Raw genomic sequence first — 19,782 nt, forward strand, 5'->3', positions numbered from 1 at the left:
TTTTGACGACACGAATACGTTAGAGTGTGACGCATTTACAAACTCACGCAAGACGTTCTTGCATGTTGCAATTCGTTAGAAATTCCACAGAGGAATGTATTCCGGGTGATTGTACAGTCAAGCAATAGTTGCGTGATTTGCATGATACGCTTCATATATCACGTGTCAGTGCACCTGTTGGTAAAAACTGTAACAAACTTTATAAACTGTAACTCTTCTTTTTCCTCAAAAAATATTTATAGTCAGGGAAAGTGCCCATATACCACCCCCACAAGCAAAATAATTAATTCTGAAAAGTTGTTTAGAGTTGAGAAATAATTTTAAAAGTGATTTAAGTAACTCAACTCTATACCTAATAGTGCTGTGCAATGTACCAAATAATTTTTTTCCTAACCAAAATAAATAAATAATCGAAACAACGCAAATTTTGGGTTTTCATCAAAGGTGTCCCAATACCATCTCCCTTTTCAAGCTATTATTTACACATTTATTTTAGTCCACAACTGATTATATATCGATCAAAATGAATCTAGTTGCAGTAAGTAGTCAGGAAAAAAATACAGAGGATGTTGCCTTGATGTGGCAACAAACTTAGATGGGGTGTTAGGCATGTTATGGGGGATGTTAGGCACCAAGAGGAACAAAAATTGCCAAAGAGCATGGTATCGCAAACCACGTTTAATCAGGGAAAATCACCAGAATACTTATTAAGTGTGTGACTAGAAGGCCAATAATAAATAGAAAAAACATTTTTTGCAGCATGATTACAACACAGCCTGTGGTGTCAACAACTCCCTGTATAATCATTTCTCTTCTACTTTCTGGTATTGAGCTGTGCTGCACATGCTGTGTTTCAATCACGCTGTTTATCAAGTAAATGGTTTTCCACTCATTTATTTTTCTTTTTTGTACTATTTTTTATTTATTTTGTAATTATTATTGTACTTTATTTACACATTACAGGCTGTGTGTGTAATCATGCTGTCACAAATAAATGTTTTCTCTACTTATTATTGGATTTCTTTGTCGCCCTCGACGTCACACCCTTCATATGTATTTTTGTGATTTTTACCGACTAAACGTAGTTTGCGATACCATGTTCTATGGCAATTTTTTATTCTTCTCAATGCCTAATAGCACCCCTCTGAGTTTGTCGTCACTTCAAGGAAATATATATATATATTCATATATATCACAAGGGAGCATGGAAAGATGTATGCTAGGCATCACAAGGAGAGACAGAAAACGAATCACTTGGATAAGGAACCACACAAAGGTGTATGATATCATAGAAAGAATTAAACTTTTGAAATGAAAATGGGCTAGATATATTGCAAGAAGACAGGACAACAGATGATCCACAAGTACTCTAGAGTGGTACCCCCGTGGTGTTAAAGGCCGAGAAGGCGTCCCCACGCAAGATGGATTGACGAGATCAGGAAAGTGGCAGGAGTCAACTGAATGGCTAAAGCATCAGACAGAACAAAATGGAAAAATTTAGAGGAGACCTTCATCCAACAGTGGATTGAAAATGGTTATTGATGATGATAATGACGATATATCACAAGAATATTAATGATGAGTTTACCTTCAAATACATAGGGGGACGAATTTAGGAAGTCTGGTATAGAAAAAATTGTGACTGCTCCTGACTAAACTAATGCAGCTACACAATTTATGACGACTGTGTAACGAAATAATTCAAATAGCGATAGATAATTATCAATCGCTAACTGATTAAAAAAGCTGTCCTTAAGGTGCAAATATTTACTGCCCAAAGTTGATTTCGCACTGCCACAAGTTATAGCAAAAACTATTTGTATTATAATGTGTGTGTGTGTGTGTGCGTGCGTGCAACTGCGTCAGGTTGTTAGTTTCCCGTTAGTCGAAGGGTTCTGAGGAGTTTCATTGACACTTTTGCAAGATAACAGCTCTGTACACAAATTAGAGAGGGAATGTGGATTCAGGCAGCACTTTCCGTTATCTATCTCAGATCTCAGTCCAGCATAATACTTTATTACATCATCTGTTCCTTTTTATTAATTTTTAAAATTTCAACAAATTTTTGTCGCATCCGGTAGGAGAGAAACCCAGATAGCACGAGGGGTGTTTTTCCCCTTTGCTAACCATACACGATCCCGCATTATTGCCCATACAGGCAATTTCATACCGTTTGAGAAATGTCCGAAATTTTCAAAGTTTGTCCGACAACAATGGTTTCGTGACTTCGAATTGCGTTTGTGTAATTTGAGTACTGTCATCCTTATACAATGCTTTCTTCAACGATGAAGAGGGAATTTCGATCCTCCAGGTTGGTTTATATTGCTTTTTAAATTCTTCAAGTATCGATCGTATGTAAAAGAGAGAGAGAACCCGATCATTGTCGGGGTACTTCCGTTAGTTTGATTATATTTGTGAATACGGGAGTTTTGGAATGATAAATATTACTGCAGGCAATTTCGAATGAATCGCCAATGGAATTGCATACGTTTCTGCGTGATTGCATTCCACTCGAGAATGTAACTTTGGAATAGCCATTTTATACCGATAATCTTTTATTCCAACATTAACTGAATGTCGTAACGAGAGTAATAAACACCCAAGAATCCCCCCCCCCAAATTTAATAGCAGTGTAAACGAGTCCATACTTATGGAAAATTTAAAAGCTTTGTCACACACAAAATCTAAAGCCTTAGAAATTACCAAAAATTTTGTGTATGTATTAGAAAATCCCATATAACGGTATTACTAGTAAATCAAACACATAATACCGAAATTGAAAATGTGCAATAGATATCAGAATATGTGCTTTTAAAGTATTCGAACCATATTAAATTTAATGCATTTACGCTTCATGGAAATTATTATGGATTTTGTTCTAATAAGTATTTACTCATACATTTTTCTAATACATTACGTTATATTGCAGTGGTAGTTTTTGTCACAGTAATTTAAGATTCTTTTGCTTGTTACAAGATTTATCACTTCATACATATTACGAAATTTGTCACTTTCATCAATTTTACGAGATTTATCACTATCATTATCACTCAACAAGGATTCCTCGTGATCAATCAAGATTCCTATCATCAATCAAGATTCCTATCATCAATCAAGGTTTTAAGTTTTCAAGAAATCCATCATTTACATTGACTTCAAGTATCAGTAATTTATGCTCTGAAACAGATTCTAGGGGTGAATATTTTTCTTCATTCGGATTTCACACCTTAGGGTTTTGAAATATCTTGCAGAAATGAGAATTATTAAATGGAAATATTTAAATGCATCTTAACTCATAAATTCTCAATTTTTTTTTCCAGCTAATAATTTTTTTAATAGTTAACGACGCGTATTTAAAACCGGTAAAATCACACAAAAGAATCTATTTCGAATTGTCCTGCTTATATAGGGTCTTATTGAAGACGTCCAAAGCAACAAACATCGCATATAAAATGAATTGTATTGAAGTGATATTTCTTTCCAAATATATAGAACTACATTCTTTATGATTCAAATCATTATAGTAACAAAACAAAATTCAGATTGCAAACTTTAAGGTAAAAAAAAGGAAATTGAAACAAAACATTTCAACAAATTAGTGTTACGCTAGCCACACATGCTCTGCGACAAACAAATCAAAACATAAAATGGAAATAATATGACCTCACTTTATGAATTCTTCATTTCTGAAAATTCTTTATTTTGGTGCACTAGAGCTTGACTATAGTGCGTAATTCTATGTAATCCAGGCACCTTATCTATATCATCCCGTTATTTTATAAAATCCACTCCTCAACTCTTAGTTAGTTCATGACACTGAGGTAAACCATATCTTCCTGTCCCCGTATAGCCCTCCAAAAGAGTTATTATGACACGTTTTTTTCGATTCCTAACATTCTTTGAAAACAAATAAAATCATTAATAATAAATACTGACATGATTTTGTTTTTCAAAAACTGCCCAAAATAATTAAAAAGATTCTTTAAAAAGCATATAAAGATAAGAAATTTTCTTTCTGGAATTTCGCATTTAAAAACCACAAATAATTTTCTTCGGTGAAACTCTATCCATCATCCATTTAGTTACCCTTCAAAAGTATTTTTTTTTTAATGCTTCAAGTACAGTTTAAAATCCGTAACAAGGGAAGTTATTCTAAGATTATCAATTTCAAACTACACTAGACTTATGAATTTTGTTTCTACCACACAAGTGGTGTTTCTCTCCTACCCTTTTTTATCTTTGCATTATTGCCATCATTATTTTGTTATTGGAATATTTAATAACACGGATGGTGTAACAACGGGAGAATTCCCATCGATCATTACGGGACTATCCATCAAAGAAACATTTCCGTGCAAATCTCGAGTTTTCTCTGAGAAACATCTCGCGCGTATAAATCCATCCTCTTCTATACTTTTCTCAACGAGAAAACTCGAAAATTCTTGCGTCTTAACTTCACCAGTGAAACTGTGTGTTTCCCCACATCGATGGTTTTTTTTTTTCCTATTTATACGCCTGTCGGATTTTTAGGTGTGTAACATCCATCATGAATCTCTTTTGAACATCTTTTTCGTATTTTAATGATGCGGAAGGAGCTGTATTTTCCGATTGGATAACAAAGGTTTTTCCCAGACATCTCATTATAATGCGATACATTGATCCTTGATGCATCATTGTTTGACTTTCTAATAAGAAGTATGATCGATTTAAAAATGAGTTATCATGTATCTCTTTCCTTATTCGATATTCAATCATTTCCACTAATCCCGACAAGTTATTTACTGTTGTTTATCTGAAATTGTTTCGATTGGGCAGTTTATCAGTATATGTGCAGCTGCGAAGGAGTAAAATATGCATTAAATTTTTGATTAAAACCGAACTCAATCTGCACCAGTATAAAATTTCGTGAATTCAGATTGAGTATGAGTGTAAAGTATTGACCTGCATAGTTAGAGACACTTTGAATACCGTCCTCATAGCATCAGAAAATTATGCACGTTTTTAAATTTTTATATACATGCATCCCCAAACTCTCTGCATGATGTAAGCATATGATTCACACGAGAAAGGTCAGTAAATGGCTTTTTAGACATTAGTTGATTCTCCTATGGAGAAATCTACTCATGAACATTTTCAAGTGAAATATTGGGCCATTGAATTTTCACTCGACGACCATTAGTTTCTTATCTATAGGCTTTGTTTCCATGTCTTGTCCTCGTATATTATACAAGTAATTGGTCCCAAGACGGGGATGATGAATTTTCAGCTGAGAGTAACCTTTTCACGATCATTGTCACGAAAAATATACAAGTACAAGCCTCTTTTACAGTTTTTATTTTAAGGAAACAGCTGCAAGTTCATAGCTTGCGTGAATATCTTATATATAAATGTGAAAGTATGTATGTTCTTTATACAAATCTACAGTTTTAGACCGATCGTCGCCAGATTTTGCATATATACCAAACAGGTCCGGGATTGAACCGTGGGCTACTTTAAAAGTTCGTCAGAGCTGGGCAAATGCCCGAAATAGGCGAAAAACTGTCGGGCAACAATGGTTTTGGGGCCTCAACAATCACTTTCGGAAAGTTTACTTTGGTTACCATGGTTTCCAACAATTGGTTTTGAGACGTGAATATATGCCTTTACAATGGTTTGTCACACCTTTAATTCTGTTATTATAACAGTTTCTTCCTTTATAACGGTTTGTCACTTTTCCAATTCTCCCAGTAATTGAAGAAAACCCGGGAAGCGCCGGGTATTTCAGCTAGCCTATATACAGGGTGTTCTGTAAGTGATAATGCGGCCTTTATCTTATCAACCGCCCATCGTATAGGTATAGTTTCAATTTAAAAAACTCTGGCACAAAGTCAACACTCTGGTGCGAAGTTAAAAAGTTATCATTATCCACCAACATGCGAGTTCAACTGCAAAATGACTCAGCACTGCTATCATTTTCACGTCAGTTGATCAAACTTGGCAATGGAAGAATTCCCGTAGACCCATGCACTGGACTGATTACGTTCCCAAATGGATTTTGTCAGTTGTTGAATTCAGTTCAAGAACTTGCAGACAAAAGTCTTCCCAAACATTCAACAAAATCACCGAAACCATGAGTGGCTTTGTGAGAGAGTGATTCTGGCACGGAAAAATCACAGTGTGAACAAGATCAACGAAAAAATCCTAAAAGTTATCCCATGACACTCCACATCTTACAAATCGGTTGACACTGTCACAGACACAGCGCAGATGTGTATGTATCCTGCAGAGTTTCTGAACTCTGGATATTCCGGGTGTGCCACCACACAACTTGACCCTCAAAGTCGGAGCACCTATAATGCTTTTAAGAAATTTGGAGACACCGATACTCTGCAATGGCAACAGACTCTGCGTGAAGAAATTCCACACTTACATCATTGAAGCAACGATTCTAACTGGATGTGCCAAAGGAGAAGACGTCTTCATTCCAAGTATAACAATTATCACTGAAGAAATGCCATTCACTTTCAAGCGATTACAGTTCCCGATTCATTTAACTTTTGCCATGACAATCAACAAAGCGCAAAGCCAGTTGTTAGCAGTGGCAGGTATCAACCTACTTGAGCCCTGTTTTTCACACGGACAGCTTTTTGTCGCCTGTTCGAGTGTTGGTAATCCTAAAAATTTGTACATCTACACACCAGATGGACAAACAAAAATACTGTGTATCCACAAGCAATTGCCTGAAGTTTTTAATTAAAATATTTAAAAATGAAAGTAATTTTTTCTTACTTAATGCCGAAATATTTTATTAAGAAATAATTAATAAGCTATACATTTTTTACGGGGTGGGCAGCGCGTCGCCGGGTATCAGCTAGTCTTATATATAAATGTGAAAGTATGTATGTATGCTCTTTATACAAATCTACAGTTTTAGGCCGATCGTCCCCAGATTTTGCATATATACCAAACAGGACCGGGAATGAACCATAGGCTACTTTAAAAGTTCGTCAGAGCTGGGCAAATGCCCGAAATGGGCGAAAAACTGTCGAGCGACAATGGTTTTGGGGCCTCAACAATCACTTTCGGAACGTTTACTTTGGTTAGCGTGGTTCCCAACAATGCATTTCAGACGAATATATGTCTTTACAATGGTTTGTCACATCTTTAATGCTGCCATTATAACAGTTATATTCCTTTATAATGGTTTGTCACTTTTCCAATCCTCCCAGTAATTGAGGAAAACCCGGGTAGCGCCGGGTATTTTTTGCTAACATATATACAGGGTATTCTGTATATAGGCTAGCCTTTATCTCATCAACCGCCCATCGTAGAGGTATAGTTTTTTTTTTTTTTTTTTTTTTTTTTTATTAATTTAACAATACACAAATATACATATGAAATTGAGCGCTAAGCGCGCACACAAACAATAAAGACATCTGTGTGGCCCCAAGGGACAATTGTCCTTCCAGGAAGCCTATAAGAATTATGTTTTATCCGTTTACACAAGCAAAATAAGAGATTAAAAAGCAATTCAATTCAATTTAAAAAATGCTTAAAGTCGTTTGAATAATATTCGCTGCTCAAGCTGGACATATGACGTCACTAACAACAGAGAACAACAACTACGACGACAAAACTGAGAATAAAAATGTTCAACGCCATCATTATCCACCAACATGCAAAATTCCAATTCGTATAGCTTTTGCCATGACAATCAACACAGCGCAAGGCCAGTCGTTAGCTGTGGCAGGTATCAACCTACTTGAGCCCTGTTTTTCACACGGACAGCTTTTCGTCGCCTGTTCGCGTGTTGGTAATCTCAAAAATTTATACGTCTACACACACACCAGATGGAAAAACAAAAAATATCGTTTATTAGCCACAAGCGATTGCCTGAAGTTTTTAATTGAAATATTAAAAAACAAAAGTAATTTCTTCTTACTTGATGCAGATATTTTTTTGATTAAGAAATAATTAATAAGCTATACATATATAAAGTTTTTTATGGGGTGGGCAACGTCGCCGGGTATCAGCTAGTGCATAATAAATCGATATGATGATAAATCGATTTTGAAAGATGAGGGTGGTAGAAAGTGTAAAGGTCCAAGGGGAAGTTGGGTGACCGAAAATCCAAATGCTTCCAACACGACCATCTAGCAGTTCTGTTCTTGTGGTAGACTTGAAAGGTCAAAAGTCCACTTTGCACGATGTGGTCCAAAAAGCATCATGTTCATTTCTTAATGATACGAGGATGTTAAATTCCCGTGATTTCGTTTTTAAAATACAATAAATTTGAAATTATTTAAACACTTGGCGGTTTTTTTTTAATTTTTTCATCGACTATGATGCATGTGCTCCTATACACACACACACACGCGTGAAATTCCGTGAGGCATGATGCAATTGTAAGCATATTCATTCAGTTTTCACGGTCCTAATATTTAGCAGCCCAGTGCAGTCATGGATCCTTGTATACTGCTTCTGGGCTGTTTTGAAAACTTTCACTTCCAGCGAAATAGTAAATCCCTGATGGTACATGCAAAAAATAGGAAGTACCTCACGGTTCGCACGAAAACGTAAAAACATATCTTTCCAAAAAAATTATATAATATATGATCATATTATCCAGTATAAAGATAGTATAATTGTAAGAAATAAAAATTCTGCCATCGATTCTAAAATTGTAGGAATATTTATGGACATTTCCATTCCACACAAACATAACGGAAAAATATCCATCACAAAAATATTGGACCTCTGCTGCCACCTATGAAAAAAATTAAACTATATGTTATGACTTTCCAAGTGAAGTTCTTTGTTAGTTTCAAACCGGTGCGCAGCATGGAAACAAACAAAACGTGTTATATGACGTGATGTCGCTCTCCGCTTGTTAATGCAACATATACAGGAAACTGGATGTTGTGAAGATATTTATTATTTCAGATGTTGATTTTTGTTCGTTCTATAAGTTATAAATTTACAATGTGTCAAACAGTAAGGTTCTCTTACCCCTTGGCAGATTTTTTTCTCATTTTGTATTTTTGTAAGGAATGAAATTAATAAATTTGAAATGGGAATTCAGAAAAAATTCAAAAAACAATTTAGTACACAACGAAAGTCGTGTACTAAATTGTACTTGAAAAATTAGTGGGTACTATACGCTTACAATAAAAAAATACCAATTCAAATATGTTTAACAATACATAATAATGAATATTTGTTTATGTTATCACAAAAAAGCCACTTTTTGTTTTATACATTTGTTATGATACATTTTATAAAATTTAAGAAATAAAAACATTTTACTGCGTAGCGTTGAAGTGTAATACTTTTGTCTTTGTAACACTTTTATAAGTGAGAAACATCTAATTGAATTTTATTAATTAACATATTTAAAAACAAAACTAGTTGTCCCACAATCGTGCTAACAACTGATGATCGTAAGAAAGTTATGCAGCATTTTGTACTTCAAAATATTAACACTCAAATGCAAGGGATGTTACGGGGGTTAAAAATTAATGGCACTTAAAAAGTACCGTCAGTACTGAAGTAATGAAATCTATCATTTTTCTTCATTACGAAATAAATTGATTAAAATATCATTTGTATCACAATACTGATTTCTTGGAAAGGGGAAAAAAATGATTCGGAACTAGCCAATGAACAATTATGTGGAAAAAATATGTTGATGTTGAATTTTATCCAATTACATTTTCTTTTAGAATAATTAAATGTCCATGATTCGATTCGTTGTTGCTTCCCTCGTTCAAAATTCGTCAATTTTGTTATTTCGTGTTAATTTATTTTAACGACCAAGGTTTAAAAATTCCTAAATATTACATTACCACAAATAACTTGAGTACAATGGAATTATGCCTTATAATCCTATAATTTCATCCTTTACGACGTTACATGCAGATGGTGACTGAAAAGATAATGTCTATTTAATGGCAAGGGCCATAAAATACATAAACCGGCCACGTGACAGCCATTATACAGCCATGGCAATAAATCCTTGAAATTTTAATTAATCTGATTATATTCAACTGATACTTAATCACCCTATAATTACATTTATGGGACTTCGCATCGAAATATATTTACTTTTCATATAATATTTTTATATAAATAGTAAAGAGTGTAGCTTACTGCTCCATGCACTTATAGCACCATGTTTATGTATGATTGTTTAAATTCATTGGAAAAGACTTAATTGAAAGATTAAATTATTTATCTAAATTATTTTACTCATTATCAAACTTGAAGTTTAAGATTTACTCAAAATCTTGAAAGCATCTAGATTTTCGATAAAACAGCGAAACATAATTTACGTTTTAAACATTCGGAAACGAAATTATTCGAACAGTATCTTGGAAATTTACAAAAAAAAAAACCCGAGGTTTGAAATTACAAAAAATTGAAACAGCTTTACAATTGACAATTATTTTTCACTATGAAGAGAGAAAGATCCTTTCATTAATTTTTTTTTTCTTTTCCAGGAGTCAAAGTTTAAATCGACGAAAGTAAATACAGATAAATTAGAATAAATTTTCTTTTTGGGAATTCTTCGGTAACAAATCACCCCTTCAAGAACAACATCTAGAAGATGCTTACGAGAAGATATAGCCTGGTTAATCTTTATGGGCAACAGCAAAATTAAGAGAGGAAAAATCTCCCAAATGGGAACTTCGGTAGGAAATCGTTATTGCACGTTGCTAAATTTATCAGGTCGAATCGTTCAAAGATAACATGAATTGTTTGTTTCTTTTAGGGTTTCACCTTAGAAAAGAACATTGAATAAATATCCACATTGATAGCTTCTATTTAGAAATTCTTAGATATTCGAATAAACGGGATTTCAGGTTTAAACTGTATGTTAATACGCACGGTTTTGGTATGGAAAAAAATATACTTTGAAAAAACACTGTTTGCAAATACAGTTATTAAATTTGTTTGCTAGATGGAAATGTTTTCACAAGTATGTGTGCACTCGGTTTCTTTTCTAGTGTTTGCTGGATTGTTATTCTACGGAAAACTGATAAAAGTCACGAAATTCTTCAGAAATATTCTAATAATGTTTATTTTCTATTTTTTAATTTAAAAAGTATAGCTTCCACCGATCTTTGTTTTTCGTATATATTGCTGTGCTAGATGTGCCATAAGTTCGTAATGATTGCAAAATTAGATACAAAATAAATGTGTTGAATATTGTGTGAGAATGTGGGAGCAGGGGACAATAGTTTCTGTTGCACTTTCTAACAATATTATATGAGAGGGCGGTTTATATTGCAAAAATGGTTTTTTATACGGGATGATTTTGTTATAAAAAATTCGATAAAGGGCGCTAACATTGCACAAGCATCATTCAGAAATATGTATATGGTTTCTGTGGTTTAATTTGATGGAACTAACTGTTATGTGAATTCGTTATTGTACATTTGTTCTTTTATCAAGTTCAGAATACAGTAATACCTCGGTTAACAAACGCCTCGACCTACTGAATTTCCGGCTAACGAACGTTTCTTTCGTGATCTTTCTTCCTTGGCTAACGAATGTGGATTCGGCTAACGAACATTTTGTTTGATGTGGATACACCTGCCAAGGTTATACATCCGTGTCGGGAGCTGGATTTTGGTGTTAATCATCAGAATTAATTTCGCTTGTGCCTGATTGGCTCATGTCCCCCTTGGAATCTTTTCCATGATCATTTGATCATTTTTGTCGCACCACGGTCATTTTCTGCACACGAGGGCTAATTAGACCGGGGCCTACAATTTATTGTCGATTCCGAACGGCAGACTGTTTTGTATACTCATCGAGAGGTTGGTGCGCTAACCCCTAGATAAGGGACTCCCTGCGTTAGCAATCTTTTTCCGTGGTAATGTCGCCTTGTCTGTTGTACCCCTGTGTCAGAGAAGTTTTTTACAAGGACGAATCGGGCATCGAACTCGCGACACCTCTAAACATCCCTTGGTACTTTAGTCCAGTATCTTATCGACCTGGGCTACCGCACCCGAATCTTTTACAGATGTACGTTCTTCCTACACTTCTCTTTCTGAAAGTTTTCGGACCATTTCATATAAAAGATAAAGCCATTGGAAAATTTATTGAAAGCAGAAAGTAGCCTATGATTTCAGAGTACGCTTTCTTTCAGTGCAACACTGAGCGTCAAACTCAACAGTCTAGATATTCTGGGATTTTATCTTTTGTATCTGCATGTATCATACACAAAAATGAGCTGATTAAATCACAAATGAATGAGGCATTTGTGAACTCGACTGGGTTGTGTCAACTATGCGACTGTGTGGTTGTATGAGTATGCGTATAAAATAAAAGTGTCTTCAATATTTCTCATCTTCCAGTTGATTCTCATTCAACCAATTTTGAAGCTGTTCATTTTAGCCTCCAGTCAGTTTTTGTACAGCGTTTTCCTTGGTGTTTCAAAACACTTTTCTTTAAATTTTGTTCAGAACCTGAAACGAATAAAATGATTTTCCATAGAAACCTGTGGAAAATCACGTTTCGGTTTACGAAGATTTCGGCTAACGAACGCAATTCCGGAATGAATCATCTTCGACCAATTCTTGATATAGCCGGCCACTTTGCGAATTGGCCGAGAGTTTTGGCCAAAGTCCGATTTTCAGAAATGACTTGAGCTTTGGTCAGCCAATTCGCGAAGTATCAGAGATCCCTTGACAAAGTCCGATGTGCTGATGTAAGACAGTCCGGTGAGCGCCAAATCAATTTTTTCATCGCCAACGGTTGATATATGGTTCATTAGCTTCATTTGACGAGAGAAAAAAAAAAATTTTTGTCAAATTTTGAAAAAAAATGAATGCCGCATGATGACTGCAGTTTGATGGTTGGTCATTGCTAACATTGACATAATTATCACGAAAAAATATGCCAAATGGCGATCATATCCTTTGTTATCGGGCTTTGAGTAGGGATCTCCAACCACTTCGCGAATTGGTCAATTTCGGGCATTAGCATATATGCAAATTTCATTCATGAATAATGAAAGCATAAGGAATGGAAATTGTTTTTTATCAAGTTCCTGTAGAAAAACTGTCAATTTTTAACCCACACATATGAATGCACCATTTATGAATCCTTACAAAATATTTTTACAAATCAATTTTTTAAATATTCGTTTCTCTATTTCAAACTTCTCAGAAAAAAAAAAGCAGCAAATAATATGCATCGGTATAAATTATAACCATCACTCAGAAATTCTAATGACATTTTATACAATTCCCACATAATCCATGGATTATACGTAAGAAAGTGTGTGTACGATGGATGTTACTTCTCATAAATTCATACTATAATTATACCCCAAGTCTATTATTTTTATCCAAAAAACAATATAAATCATATATACATGGTTATTACTTGATTCCCCTTGCTGCATTTTACTTGCGAATCGTTGATTCTAGACGTATACTTCCAATTAGAAAAAATATCCAAATAGCGCGTAAAAGTCAGACGCGTCATTCATGTTGCAAAGGGTTATAAAACTATTAAAATATAAAAAGTTTCCACATACCGACAACTTTCAGTATTTAATTGGTATTCCATATACAAATGAAAATATTTACTTTCATTTTGATGAATTTTAATGAAATTTGAATTAATTCAAATTCATTACTAGTTAACCTTCGTATTTCAGATCAAAATATTCCATAAATTGCTAATATGCAGAGCGATTACTTAGTTCACCTTACCGCATTTTTACCACTACTAAACCAGACATGCACCTCGTCCATATTCCTCTGCGTAACCTCTAACGAATTGGTACATGTTGGAATGTGTGTGCGTGCGCGCGCGCGTGTGTAATGAGCCTTCTGAAGTTTGTTTCTGTGTAATGCTTGTTATCTGTAATGCTGCCATCTGCAATCATTGTTTTTAACTATGGAGTTTTTTTCTCAAGTCATATTGAATGAATAATTATGCCGTTGTAGACCCGTTGCTCTCTACGGCTAGACTTTTTAACGGGGATACCGCATCTTTACCGGCAAACCGTTGATTCTAGAGGGATACTTCCAGTTGGAAAAATTATAGTATCACAAAAAAAAAATTAACTTTTTATACGGACGCCCTGTTCTCAAAACCCCAGTAACAAAGTTTTTGGCCTGTCTCTCCTGAGGCCAACAAAAAAAAAATCCACGTTTACAAGTGCAATATATGTGCTGAATTCTACACGTTGTTTGAGTTATTTTTCTAACTGGAAGTATTCCTCTAGGATCTACGGTTTTCCGGTAAGGTGAATTAAGTAATCACCCTATATATAAGAAATTTATGGGAATATTTTGATCTGAAATATGAAGATTATCTAGTAATTAATTTTAAATTAATTCAAATTTCATTGAAATTCATTAAAAATAGAATAAATAATTTCATTCGAACATTGACTATTGACTGAATATTGAAACCCTTCATTGAAATTATGCACGATGATTCATAGCGAAGTGTAGTGTCCAGATGCTGCGAAACCATTGAAGACACGGACCGCATCCGCAATCATTGAAACTGGAAATTGTATAATTCTTTATGCATCACCGTTTATACAATTCATTCGTTGATTTTTTTTCCCTTCCAACATGCAATGCATAAAGAGGAAAACGAATTAGGCAAGAAATATGAATTTCAAACCCCGTCCTCAATAGTTATTTGATAGCTTTCATACCTAAAACGGGATTCAAATCCTGTTCCATTGAATTATTGGTACGGACGTTGTTGCGGTAACTACACGACTCACGAAGTAGCCACATGGCTTCAGCTGGTTTTTACTTGCGACATGGTAGAAATTCAATTTCCCAGCAGAGAAATTTTTGAGAAAATCAGGAACAAACACTTCTACTATCATAAGTTGAAAGCTCATCAATATTGTTCATAAGGTTAAAGATTCCACACATAACCGATGATTGAACATGACACACAATAGACAAGATGCATTATGATGCAATGAACTAACATTGAGACTCAATCAATATCATATCTCATGTGTAATTGGATCAAATACATTGGATAGTTTGTAATCACTCATAGCGAGATTTCACATCACATCCACCACACTTAGCAAATCTCATTAAATTCACAACACCGGCATATGTGAATGACGCTATATATGATGGGCGTATTTACACTCCCTGATCATCATCATCATTGCCACTGGGAGAGAACTGATACCGATGTAACAATTTCCGACAGGTTTACACGTGAATTGAGACGCGATTCGGGCAATTAATGCCTAGAGGTTTCGAAAGCTTCGATTTTACGGTAGTTGGTACTTGTCTACAATCCCATTAGATCGAACAAACCTGGACAGTCCTGGTCTCTCTCTCTCTCTCTCTCAGAGACCGGTCTCAGATATTAAAGCTATATCTCCATTAATTCGAAGTCAACATGAGACAGATGACCTCGTTCAATATTCATGTAATGTTATTAAATATTCATTATTCATATGCATCTGGATAGATGAGACGAGCTTCAAGTCATCTTTCGAAGTGTAAGTCCGTACATCTTAGTGAACTAATTCGCTTATACAGATCTAATTAAACTATGGCCAACCGAATTATTGCATAAACAAACATTAGCATTTTGCGAAATTTTATGGGACTGGAAAATATCATGTTATATATATTTTATTCGATTCATTATTTAAGAATGATTACCTACGCCAGAGGTTTCCAACGTAAAATCTCTCGTGGAACCCATGACGGTTATGAAGCTGTTGCGCAGAGCCCGAACCTCTTACTTAAAAAGTTCTTAAAATATTGGTCGTGACCCAAACGTGGGTCGCAGGAGATTCTAAAATGGGTCATTCAAATCCACTTACAGCCGAGAATTCTGGAGCTACGCATCACGAGCCAAACTTTATTCTCAAATCTTCCTGGAAGGGTTGCACATATATACACTTACAGCCAGGGATTCTTGAGCTACGGGTCACGACCTAAACTTAATTCGCAGAAGCTTCCTATATAAGTCGTTACGATATAAATTTACTTAGAGACTTGCTATAAATGGATTTATTGAGTCACTAGTCTCACTATTTTCGAAAAACAAAGTCCCGTGGGTCGCGGAGCTTATCGTACTGCTGATTTTGTGTCATGACTGAATAAGGATAAGAACCACCGTCGTATATAAATTGTGTCCCGTAAGTTTGTGATTCATGAAGACTTATTTGTGGCGAATTTTTTTTTTATATTAATCGTTTTTACGACTTATACGGGAATCAAGAAAACAGATATTTTCAGAATATTATACTGAGGTGAACTCGGAAAGAAAAGCCATCTCCGCCGGAATTCGAACCCAGGCGCTCTTGTTTTCTTGCATATGCTTGCATGGTATGCAAGACAAGATCATTTTTCTTTCCGAGTTCACCTCAGCATAATATTTGGAAAATAATATACGTTTCCTTGATATCGTGGGCTGAGAAAAAAGCCGTCTATATCTCTCTCTTTATACTGGAATGTCTCTTAAAATACTGGTCATATGGTGACCCCCCCCCCGATGATTTACAGATGAAATAGAAAATAATATTTATGGTGTCTTACCATCGCATGGAGTTTGAAACGTTTCCTTGTTCGAAAATTCAATATTTGGAAAAAAAGATTAACAGCTTTCAACATTAAACAAAATAATGATTTGGAAAAAAAAATTTCAATCGAATATTTTTGTTTAATATCCTTTCTATAGTTAAAATGTTTTTGACCGATGAAATCCGGAGAAGTCGGAAAAGCTACTATTACTGCTATCTTTCTCTGTTGTTTGGTCATCGAATAAGGCTGAATTTGTTTAAATGCCACTTTTCCGTCAAAATTCAAAATGAAGAATATTATTTGTAACAAGTTTGCTTTTATTTTTTTTTTTTTCATAAATCTCTCCAATTTCCGAAATTTTTAAGCTTTTCGTGACGGTTGATTCCGTGGAACCCCAAGAAAGCTATCACCGAGCCCCAGAGTTCCACAGAATACCAGTTGGAAATATATGCTCGCTGTTGTTTATTTTAACAACGTCTTCTCAAACCTCTATTTCATCCATGTATTCTTTGGTACGTAATGTTCAATGACTAAGTGTACAAGGACTTATGAACGAGAAGATTTTAAATTACGAAATGCATAAATAACTCGGCTTTTGTCCCAATAACAAATTTGATGGCCTTATGAAAGCTTAATCTCTTCGAGGGACCCGTATAATTGCCGAATTCCTTCTTCGATTTCGCATGAAAGCTGAATAAGCTGAACTACAGACGCTTAATTTTTCTTTGAGCGTCCTGTAGAGGCTGAATTTTTCGAGAGTCAAAAACAATCCTTTAATTTATAAGGTCAAAGAGAAGCTAAATGATTTTGATGGTTGTATAGAGCTGACTTTTTTCCTAAGGTCATAAGAAAAACAGATTTTTTTTATTACTATAGAAACTGATTTTTTAGGGTTGTATAAATTGCATGTAAAAGCTGAATGCTTTCCAGGGTGCTATAGTGACTTAATATTTTTTTAAGAAAATATGAAAGGGAAGAAACATTCAACATATAACTTTTATGAATATAACATTTTTACAAAATTTACTCGTGTAAAAGCTAAATATTGCGTTAGGGTCATATAAAATCTTAATGATTTTCGAGGTTTTTAGGAAAGAGTTGAAATTTCTTTTCAGGGTGTTTCGGAAGCTGAATATCTCTCTAGAGTCATATAAAAACTGAATGTTTTATATTGTCGTGTATAAAAGCTGAATGCATTTCTTTCAAGGTCGTGTGATACCTGAATAATATTTCTCCGAACGTCTCAAATAAACTGAATATTTCTTGAGGATTGTATAAAAGCTGAGGACCAAGCAGAAAGAATAAAAAAACACTTTAAATAACAACCTTGTTATAAAGATTGTTAAGTGGCCGGTGGAGTTTTTAAGGAATTTGAATTTTTAACTAAAATTCAATTAATTTAAATAAATTAATTTAATAAATTTAACCGACGTAATCTGACGTAAACCGATTATATGTCAGAGTAATATAGATATTTTGACTACTTTACAAAACTTCTCAGAAATATTTTTCATCAGAGATATTTGAACACTCTATGGTTCACCCCCAGAAAAGCGTATTGAATACAAAATTACAAAAATGGATGTAAATTTGTGCTGTTGGCATATTTTCAATTGACACGATACATCGACAACAATTTTATTAACTAGGGTGGATTTATTATTAGCTGAAGAAGTTAATTAAGGGTTTAGTATCAGTTTGCGTTGATTTTAGTGTTATCTATAAACATAAAATTACATAGGAAAGGTGAATATTCCTGCTACAAGTGGTTTTACCTTGAATTTTATTTCCAATTCCCTCAATTTAGTGCAATTTTATAAATCTTTGATCGCGAAAATCTTCAGCATCTCTCAAAATATGCCACCAACAACGTATCAACTCTCTCTACACTGCTCAAAACCAATTAGAGAAAATGAAATTGTGATTTTTAAGCATTTTCATTCATAAAATATTGACAGAGAACTTTATTCGGACACAGTCTTGTGTTACCAAAGAATTGGTCATCAACTAAAATTCAATTAAACTAAAAATCAATTTAAATAAAATAATTTAACAAATTTAAATAAATTAATTTAAAAGATTTAAATAAATTAATTTAAAAGATTTAAATAAATTAATTTAGCAAATTTAAATAAATTAATTTAGCAAATTTAAATAAATTAATTTAGCAAATTTAAATAAATTAATTTAGCAAATTTAAACAAATAATATATATCCCCCTAATTATTTTGAGCAGCGTCGATGCAAAACGTATCCCACTCATATAGCCATATTTTGTACTGGAATGATACTTAAGGATGTGCTCTCTAAAATACCAGAAACATCGTGAGAAAAAATCAGTATAATGATGTTCTTTGACTACGTATATTTCATGTAGTTTCAAGTGTACAAGTGACCATAGATGGCTAATCTAAAAATATGTTGACCAGTCATCAATTATTTTGCTTTCACATGGATTTCAAGGATTGATAGATGTATGAGGTGCTTACTTTTGTGACGGCAGTCTCCCTGTCCAGTATCATGGACCTGTTGTACGTCCATCCATCTGGGCACTGAACACTCTTCCACGAAGAGTTCGGTTCCTGAAGTCTTATTACGGTATCGTTCGTCGAAGCGCGAACGTCGTACTGTAGATCATACATTTCACACTGACTATAACTATCGACATCATCACTCGACTTGGGAATGGTCAAGTGTTTGATCAAGCTGTCACTCATGTTCACACTAGCTAATTCCTGTACACGACACCAGTGTTGCGGTGCCCACGTCATGAACAAGATACTGTAAGCGTGGCATCCGAATGACAACTGTGCCGGCAAGAACACCAGCCACAGCATAAGGTTCTGGTACTTGCCGCGGTCACCGACTTCTTGTAAGAACTCGTCTAGATCCATGTTCTGATTCCACTCTTTGGTCCAACGAAAGAGCGAGAAAAAAAAGTTTTATTCTCGTTTTTTTTTATTACTCCAAAAAAGTGAAACCAACAGTAGCTATTGGTGGCAGAATTGCCACTGGGAAAATAATCCCGAAACTCCCGGACATCCCTCACACACACACATCGCAGCATCAGCAGCGACCCGCCGCGGATTGCGGCCGAAAACGATGTGGAGAAAAGCGAGTCATTTTACTTCTAAATTAGTTGGGATTTTTATTTTTCAGGCTTTGAAACTGGAGAAATTTTTGTCCAGGATGACAGAAGAGACGAGGATGAAGGGAAATTGAAGAGCGTGTTTAGATCTCATTACAGGATTTTGAGGGG

The 19,782-nt window shown here is 34.6% G+C and overlaps 1 protein-coding gene across 1 annotated transcript in view; it reads right to left on the reverse strand.

Moving 5' to 3' along the window:
- The window catches only part of LOC149089828 (beta-alanine transporter-like), a 110,059-nt gene extending 90,543 nt beyond the window's left edge, over positions 1–19,516 (reverse strand). The window contains exon 1 of the mRNA XM_089235428.1: positions 19,013–19,516. Within this exon, the coding sequence (XP_089091554.1) occupies positions 19,013–19,417 (405 nt within the window). The 5' untranslated portion in view covers positions 19,418–19,516. The remainder of the gene's footprint in view (positions 1–19,012) is intronic.
- Positions 19,517–19,782: the final 266 nt, after the last annotated feature.

The sequence above is a fragment of the Pholcus phalangioides genome, unplaced genomic scaffold (assembly GCF_987345545.1).
Source record: "Pholcus phalangioides strain wild (caught in Gottingen) unplaced genomic scaffold, Ppha-v1.0 ptg000001l_1, whole genome shotgun sequence".
NCBI classification, from domain to species: domain Eukaryota; kingdom Metazoa; phylum Arthropoda; class Arachnida; order Araneae; family Pholcidae; genus Pholcus; species Pholcus phalangioides.